General features: G+C 36.6%; 1 protein-coding gene and 1 pseudogene across 1 annotated transcript; both read left to right on the forward strand.

Moving 5' to 3' along the window:
* Positions 1-2,537: 2,537 nt before the first annotated feature.
* Positions 2,538-4,745, forward strand: LOC106764548 (UDP-glycosyltransferase 74G1-like). The gene is made up of 2 exons (XM_014648818.2): positions 2,538-3,374; positions 3,764-4,745. The coding sequence occupies exons 1-2, from the start codon at positions 2,727-2,729 to the stop codon at positions 4,496-4,498; spliced, it is 1,383 nt and encodes a 460-aa protein (XP_014504304.1). The 5' UTR covers positions 2,538-2,726; the 3' UTR covers positions 4,499-4,745.
* An 899-nt stretch (positions 4,746-5,644) lies between these two features.
* The window catches only part of LOC106758901, a 53,043-nt pseudogene continuing 50,567 nt past the window's right edge, over positions 5,645-8,120 (forward strand).

Consider the following 8,120-nt stretch of genomic DNA (forward strand, 5'->3'; position numbering starts at 1 on the left):
GAAAAACAATTATTTTCATATGTCAATTTAGACCAAATTACACCCTTTAAGGCTTAGAATGAGCTTAGAATCATGCAAAACTCAATAAATGAGTCAGTTGAGAATCAAAAGCTGTTTTTAGCGATATTATGCTTGTTTTGCACCAATTTTGATGAAAGTGAAGATTGGAGTTGAAGATGAAGGTCTTAGACTCAAGACAGAGGAAGAAAATTGAAGAAAAGAAGAGTCGAGGAACCGCCCAGCGTCAAAATTCACCGCTGGGCGGTCAAACGCGAGGAGGTGGCACCAGGCGTAGGACGCTAGGCGGTTTTGCGGTAAGAGGCAAACCGTTGGGCGGCAACCCTCCACCGTTGGGCAGTCGCGCGACAATGGGCAAACTGCCGGGTGACATAAGTGTGGTGTCGGGTGGTTGTCTGCTGGGCTTGGGCCTGTTTTCTGTGACGCTCCTCAGCTATAAATAGCTCTATTGCGATTTGAGATGCATTCTTTTGACAGAAGAGGGCGGCCAGACCTAATCTTCACTCCTTAGAGAAGATCTCTTGGATGCTTAGGCTCCTTTTCATCCTATCTAGGGTTTGCTCTTCCATTCTTCCATTATTTTCATCTAGGTTCACCATGACAATGGTGAACTAAACCCTTTTATTGTTGGGGGAAACAATGTAATCTTTTGAAACTCTCTTTTATTGAAACTCTTGTTTATTTATATGATTGTCATATGCTTTGATTATCAATTGTTGGGTTCTCATCTGCGCTTAAAGCTTTTATCGTTTAACTCATTTGATAACTGTTGTTTGTCTCTATTGATACGAGAACGTACAATACTGTCATGAACTGGGGAGAAATTCCTTGATTAATGAAATACCACCAAGGGATAGGGAGGTAGGACGATCAATTGTTTTTGCTTCTGTTCGGTAATGCGTTGCTAGTTGGTAGGGGAGGCTAGGGATAGCAAGCCGGTAATTAGTAATAGGCTCTTCGCCGAGGGATCGGGTTAAGGGTAGGCCAAGAAAGTTTGCATAACAATTAGATAATCAAGCACATTAAACAAGAGGAGTAGATAAGAGGGAGCAGATAAGATGAAATTGTCAACCCCCAACAACTCCATTCATCCATAGCCTTTTTCTTGTCAACTGAATCAAACGCATTGCATGTTTATTTTGTGTTTTTGCATTCACAACAATTAATTTTTCTCTACAAGTCTTACGATCTCAATTCACACGAACGATAAGGCCTTTCGAGTCTCTTGGGAAGAACGATATCGGGCATTACCGATTATATTACTTGAACGATCTGGTACACTTGCCATTGAGTCAACAATATGCTTATCTTGTCAATTGCTGGGTTCCTTACCTTTGCTTAATGCTTTTATCGTTTAAGTCATTCGGTAAATGCTGTTTGTCTTTATTGATATGCAGACGTACAGTAATGTCATGAACTGGGGGAAATTCCTTGATTATGCTAATACCGCCTAGAGATAGGGGTAGGACGATCAATTGTATTTTGCTTCCGTTTATCATGCATTATTAGTTACTAGGGAAGGCTAGAGATAGCATGCCAGTAATTAGTAATAGGCTCTTTTCGCCAAGAGATTGGATTTAGGGTAGACTAAAAAAGTTTGCATGACAATATGATAAATAAGCAAATTAAATAAGAAGAGTAGATATAAGAGGGTGGATAAGATGAAATTATAAACCCCAACAACTCCATTCATCCATAGTTTCTTCTAGCCAATTGATTCACTACATTTTGCATGTTTATTTTTGTCTTGCATACAAAACCTAAATTTAATTCTTTTCTCAAATCTTATGCGATTGGTTTACATGAAAGTTAAGGCCTAAGAGTCCTTTGGGAAACGATACTTGAACTTACCCGTTTTATATTACTTGATAATGATCTGGTACACTTGCTAGAGACTTAAAATCGAACACCTCTTTTTCATCTTTTCTTGCCCTTTTTCTGTTCCAAGTCCTTCCTTCTTCATCTTCATCTTTCATCTTTCGTAAAATCTTGTCAAAACAATGTAAAACCAAGCATAATATCTCTAAAATCACTTTTGACTTTCTTATTCACTAACTTAATCAAAATGCATGATTTCAAGATAATTCTAAGTCATAAACATTGTGCTTTGATATCAAATTAATGTATAAAAATAACGGTTTTTAGACCGTTATCAGTTTCTCTCCTCTGACTCGCCTTTCTCACCCCCAAATTGGATCCGATTGGATCCGGCAGGTCGGACCAATTTGTTAAGTTTCTGTGTATAAAACCTAACTATGAACACTTACAGTAAGCAGAAAAAGTAATGAAAGAATGAGTTTCTATTATTCACAACAATGGAATTCTCTTTGCAAAGAATAGTTGGGAGCATAACTTCCCTCACAGGACCCAAAAGTGCCTATCTCTACGGTCAATATTCAAAATTGCCCTCCTAACAAGATAACAAAGTCCTATTTATACAATTCATCTGCCTTCTATCCTAAACCCATTACCCATTATATCCTATCATCCTATATCCTGTCACAAACTAATTAATCTAATCTTATAACTCTAATCTAGATTTTTCTCTTATTGTGCATTTGAATATTGTTCATTACGTTGACCAAAACTAACTCTTTGCACTGAATTGTAATTACATTGATTGCAGCATTTTTTAAATCAGATATTATCTCTTTCTCACTGAATTTAAGTATTTGAAGCAGATAGCAATTGACACAACGAAGCAAGAAATGGAGGAGAGGATAAACTATGTGGCTCACTGTCTTGTTCTACCTTATCCTGCACAAGGACACATAAATCCTATGCTTGAGTTTTCGAAACGTTTGATTCAGAGAGGAGTGAAGGTCACACTGGTAACTGTCGTGTCCAACTGGAAGGTCGTTAGCAGAAAAAACTTCACTTCTATAGAAGTTGAGAGCATATCAGATGGNTATGATGAAGGAGGCCNTGCAGCAGCAGAGAGCCTTGAGGTTTATCTTGAAACCTTCNGCAGGGTTGGAGCACAAACTCTCGCTGAGCTTCTTCAGAAGCTTGCAGGATCAAGCCACCCTCCAGATTGTGTAATCTATGATGGTTTCATGCCTTGGGCTCTTGATGTTGCAAAGAACTTTGGGCTACTTGCTGCTGCTTTCTACACTCAGAGTTGCACAACAAACACCATATACTTGCATACTTATAACAAGTTGCTGGAACTGCCTCTTACACAGACAGGGTATTTGTTGCCGGGGTTGCCAAAACTTGAAGCTGAGGACTTGCCATCATTCTTGAACAGATATGGAACCTATCCAGGTTTTTTTTATGTAGGTCTGAACCAACATTCCAATATAGACAAAGCAGATTGGGTTCTTGCAAACACATTTTATGAACTGGAGCAAGGGGTAAGTGAGTTCACTAGCTGAAAATTCTGTTCATTTATTTTATCTGTTCTTGTTTGATGAAATGACTAATAGACAGTAGTAGTTATTTGGGTAAATGTTAATTAAGTTTCTTTAAGTTTTTATCAAAGTTGGTTCTAGACTCTACTTTAAAAACAATGATTTTGGTCTCGATGTTCTTTATATTTGGTAGATTTTGTTTCTCTTCTTAAGATCTTTAAGTTTTGGAAAGAGAGACAAACTCTACCAAATGATGAGGGCCAAAATATTTACATTTGGAAGCATATGAAGTAAGGCTAATTGTGATCAAAATTGAGAGATCTAAAACATATTTTATCCTAGTTTTTGAGTTGGTTATTGATGATTAGATTTTGAAATGAAATTCATTTTAGGTTGTGGATTGGCTGTTCAAGATTTGGCCATTAAAGACAATAGGACCAACCTTGCCATCTATGTACTTGGACAAAAGACTCCAAGATGACAAGAACTATGGTATTGAAATGTATGTTCCAAAGTCAGAAGCTTGCATCAAATGGCTTGATGATAAACCAAAAGGGTCAGTTGTGTATGTTTCTTTTGGGAGCTTAGCAGGGCCGAATGTGGAACAAGCTGAGGAACTAGTTTGTGGTTTAAGAGACAGTGGAAGTTATTTCATATGGGTGATTAGAGACTCTGAGCAAGAACAGCTTCCAAAGGGGTTTCTTGACACAGCAGAGAAAGGTATAATAGTCAATTGGTGTCCCCAACTGCAAGTCTTGACACATGAGGCTTTGGGGTGTTTTATCACACACTGTGGTTGGAACTCCACATTGGAAGCTTTGAGCTTAGGAGTTCCAGTGATTGCAATGCCACTGTGGACTGATCAGATCACAAATGCAAAACTTATTAAAGATGTGTGGAAAATTGGAGTCAAAGCTGTTGCTGATGAGAAAGATATAGTTAGAAAAGAAACTATCACACATTGCATAAAGGAAATATTGGAGACTGAAAAAGGAAATNAAATAAAGAAAAATTCCATCAAGTGGAAGAATCTGGCCAAGAGTAGTGTTGATGAGGGAGGAAGTTCCGATAAAAATACTGCAGAATTTGTGNATGAATTGGTTCATCGCCGTGCTGCATTAAATTAATNGGAAAAGAAGTGCTCATAGAANTTTTGTGCCACTGCCAAAGTATGCTATGCTGATTCTGCTTAGAATAATCAACTTGACAAGGTTGTAAATTTAAGTTCGTGGTAAAAATTGTTAGCTTCTGAATTCTGAATTTGTGTCTTTTAGAACATGCGTTATTTTGGCGTGCAGTTCTTTGTCATTTGGTAAGATGATTTGCTCCATCATAATAAGAATGTATGTCTCTTGTTGGACCAATAATTCAACAGTTTGCAAGATGTCTACTGTACATAAAGCATCTCACATGTCATAAAAAGATATCAATAAATCAATACCTCTGTGTTAAAGAAAGGATCATTAAATGCACTGGACTGGGTATGTATTATTCCAATACAGTACAAAATTACAATCTGGTAACTAGAGTTGACTTCACTTGACTGTGATGGTTTTGTAAGGTTTTATATATGATGTGATACTAAGTAGATAAATTAAAAATAAAGAACAAACCATAAATTGGGTTAACAAAGAGTTTCCCAATTATAACTGTTCACAAGACATGCTAGCAAATGGAAAAGAGAAAAAACATTATTGACAGAAACATTTCTACAAAGTTTGACTTTACTTTAAATGTGCTTAAAGTTAAACATCATGGTATATAAGTTTCTCTGGTCTGTAATCCACGCTCATTCAATAAATTCATATGGTGATTTGAGATTTACATCCTTTTCAGTAAGAACAAGGTGGCATGTATTTAGGAGGTGGAACCATACTAGTTTGCATGGTACCTCCGTCTCTTACTATGAGCAGAGTATCCATACCCCAGCTAGTGTGCCTCTAAAGAATCTGAACCATACTAGTTTGCATGCTGCCTTTATGAATCCAAGAGTCAATAATATGGACTCAGTAGTTGTTGGAGATGCAGAGAATCAGAGAGAGAAAAATATCACCCATAAGAAGCTAAGCTTTAAAATAGATTAAAGCGTACCATATATTAATTTATCATAGGAAGTGAGTGTATTTTTTCAAAGTAAATAGAAGGCAGTGTGATATATATACATCTCCCAGGCTTAGTGGCAAGGGCATCATTTACCCATATTTTATTTTATTTTTGTACTATTTAGGATTAGAATAAGGGTAGCAAGGATCAAACTTCTAAGTTCTAACTAGATGGTTAAGAAGACTTCAGAGACATTAAATCTATCAAAGGAAGGTAGACTGAAAAAGGTATGCTATTTTTTACCTTCTGATTGAGAGAAATCTCTTGTTTAGCTGTGCATATATTCATGATAAGTTGATGTGAGTGAAAATGTGTTTATATTTCAATTTATGATAAACTTGTCATGGTTTCGTGTTCTTTTTTGTTATTTCATGCAGGAATCTTTTCTCTTATGGAAACTTGAAAAGAAACATTTTTCAGATGCAAATGATGTCGCTGAAGTTTACAACAAAGATGATGGTGGTGATAATGTTGGTGTCATACTCCTAGGAATGATAGAAAGGTTCCCAAATGTTGGAATGAAGTTGAAGAGCAAAACAATTGCGAAGGAAATTCTTTTGCAACCTGACATGGAGTTAAAACAAATATTTGGCATCAAGTTACCATCCAAAGAGGTTGGAAATGCCTTGCAGCTTGTAGAGTTTTGCAGAGCTTTTCGTAAGGTATAATTTCATATTAACAACTTTTCCTGATGTTTTTTTTTTTAGTAACTGCATTTAATAATTTACTGATTGACTAACCACAATAGACAATTTCCTTTACTAGAGGTATGTTACAAAATTGGAACTAACAACTTAAAAGTCAAATCAAATTTTAGATGATTTTGTAGTTGGTCATTTAATTGAACGTTTTGACCATAAATGATATTTCCTTCTGTTACATTAAATTATATACCCTAGAAAAAAAATGGTATTAGTTATGGTTTCAATCATTCATACTATATTTATCAAGTTTATCAAGTATTTCTTACCTATTATTCCTGTGTGCAATTTTATCAGGCTTTTGATATGCTGAAATCATTTTTGAACAATTGATTAGCTCAGAAAGTATGGATGAACATAAATTCTCACTTAAGCCATTTAAAAAAACAAGTGAGTTATCTCTTACCATTCTTGTTTGAAGTTTTTTTAGTAATTTATTTATTTATGAGATTCTTGAATTAAAATTTTCATACGAAAGATTTTGACAAATAAGAGAAAGAATGGCACAGAGAGAAAGAGAGAAACGTAATACAGACACGAATCATGCTGCTCAGACTTACTTTATTAAAATATAGACGCATGTATATATATTGAGGGGGAAAAGAGAAAAACAAAACAACAAAAAGGGTAAAAACGGAACCCATACAAGAAACGTGATCCTTCTAATATTACGAAAACTAATTTCGGTTAAGACCCCCCTCAAGCTGGGAATAGAGATTGAGCATTCCCAGCTTGGTACGAAGAGTGGAAAACAGAGAAGGAGACAGGGATTTGGTGAAGATGTCTGCAAGCTGCTGAGATGAAGAAACAGGGAATAATTTGACCAGTCCGGAACGAACTTTTTCATGGACCAAATGGCAGTCAATATCGATGTGCTTAGCTCGCTCATGGAACACTTGATTTGCGACAATCTGAAGTGTTGATTGATTATCACAGTAGAGAAGAGCGGTTTGCTTAAAATGAATGTGGAGATCATTCAGCAAAAAGGTTAACCATTGAAGCTCACAAGTTGTGGTTGCAAAGGCACGATATTCAGCCTTTGAAGAGCATCCAGACACTGTAGGTTGCTGATGAAGGTTGAAAAACAGTTATTTTCATATGTCAATTTGGACCAAATTACACCTTTTACTACTCGGAATGAGCCTAGAATCAAGCAAAACTCAATAAATGAGTCTGAAGAGAGTCAAAAGTTGTTTTTAGCGATTTTATGCTTGTTTTGCATTGTTTTGTAGCTAATTTGAGAAAAGTAAAGAATTGAGTTGAAGATACAGATCGTTGACTCAAGAAAAGAGCAGAAAAATGAAGAAGACATGGCGATTGACGCTGAGCGGACCTGAGGGAAACCGCCCGGCGGTGGCCATTGCCGCCGGGCGGTTTGGAGGACTTCGGGAAACCGTCAGGCGACACACTTAAACTGCCCGGCGGTGGCTCGCTGGACTTGGGCCTGTTTTCTAATGCGCTCCTCACCTATTTATACCCCTATTGCGAGTTCAGAATTATTCTTTTGACAGGGAAGAACGGCCAGACCTAATTTTGCTCTCTGGAGAGGATCTCTTGGATGCTTAGGCTCCTTTTCATCTTTTCTAGGGTTTGTTGTTCCATTCTTCTTCCATTTTTCATCTAGTTTCACCATGTCTATGGTGAACTAAACCCTATTGTTGTTGGGGGAAACAATGTAATCTTTTGATATTCTCTCTTATTGAAACTCTTGATTATTTATATGGTCTCCATATGTTTTGATTCTTAATTCTTGGATTATCATCTGTGCTTAAGGCCTTTATCGTTTAACTCATTCGGTAACTGATGTTTGTGTTTATTGATATGGGGACGTACAATAATGACATGAACTGGTGAGTAATTTCTTGATTTTGCAATACCACCTAGGGATAGGGGTAGGACGATCAATTGCGCTAACTTTTGTTTATAATGCGGTATTAATTACTAG

The sequence above is a fragment of the Vigna radiata genome, chromosome 1 (genome assembly GCF_000741045.1).
Source record: "Vigna radiata var. radiata cultivar VC1973A chromosome 1, Vradiata_ver6, whole genome shotgun sequence".
NCBI classification, from domain to species: Eukaryota; Viridiplantae; Streptophyta; class Magnoliopsida; order Fabales; family Fabaceae; genus Vigna; species Vigna radiata.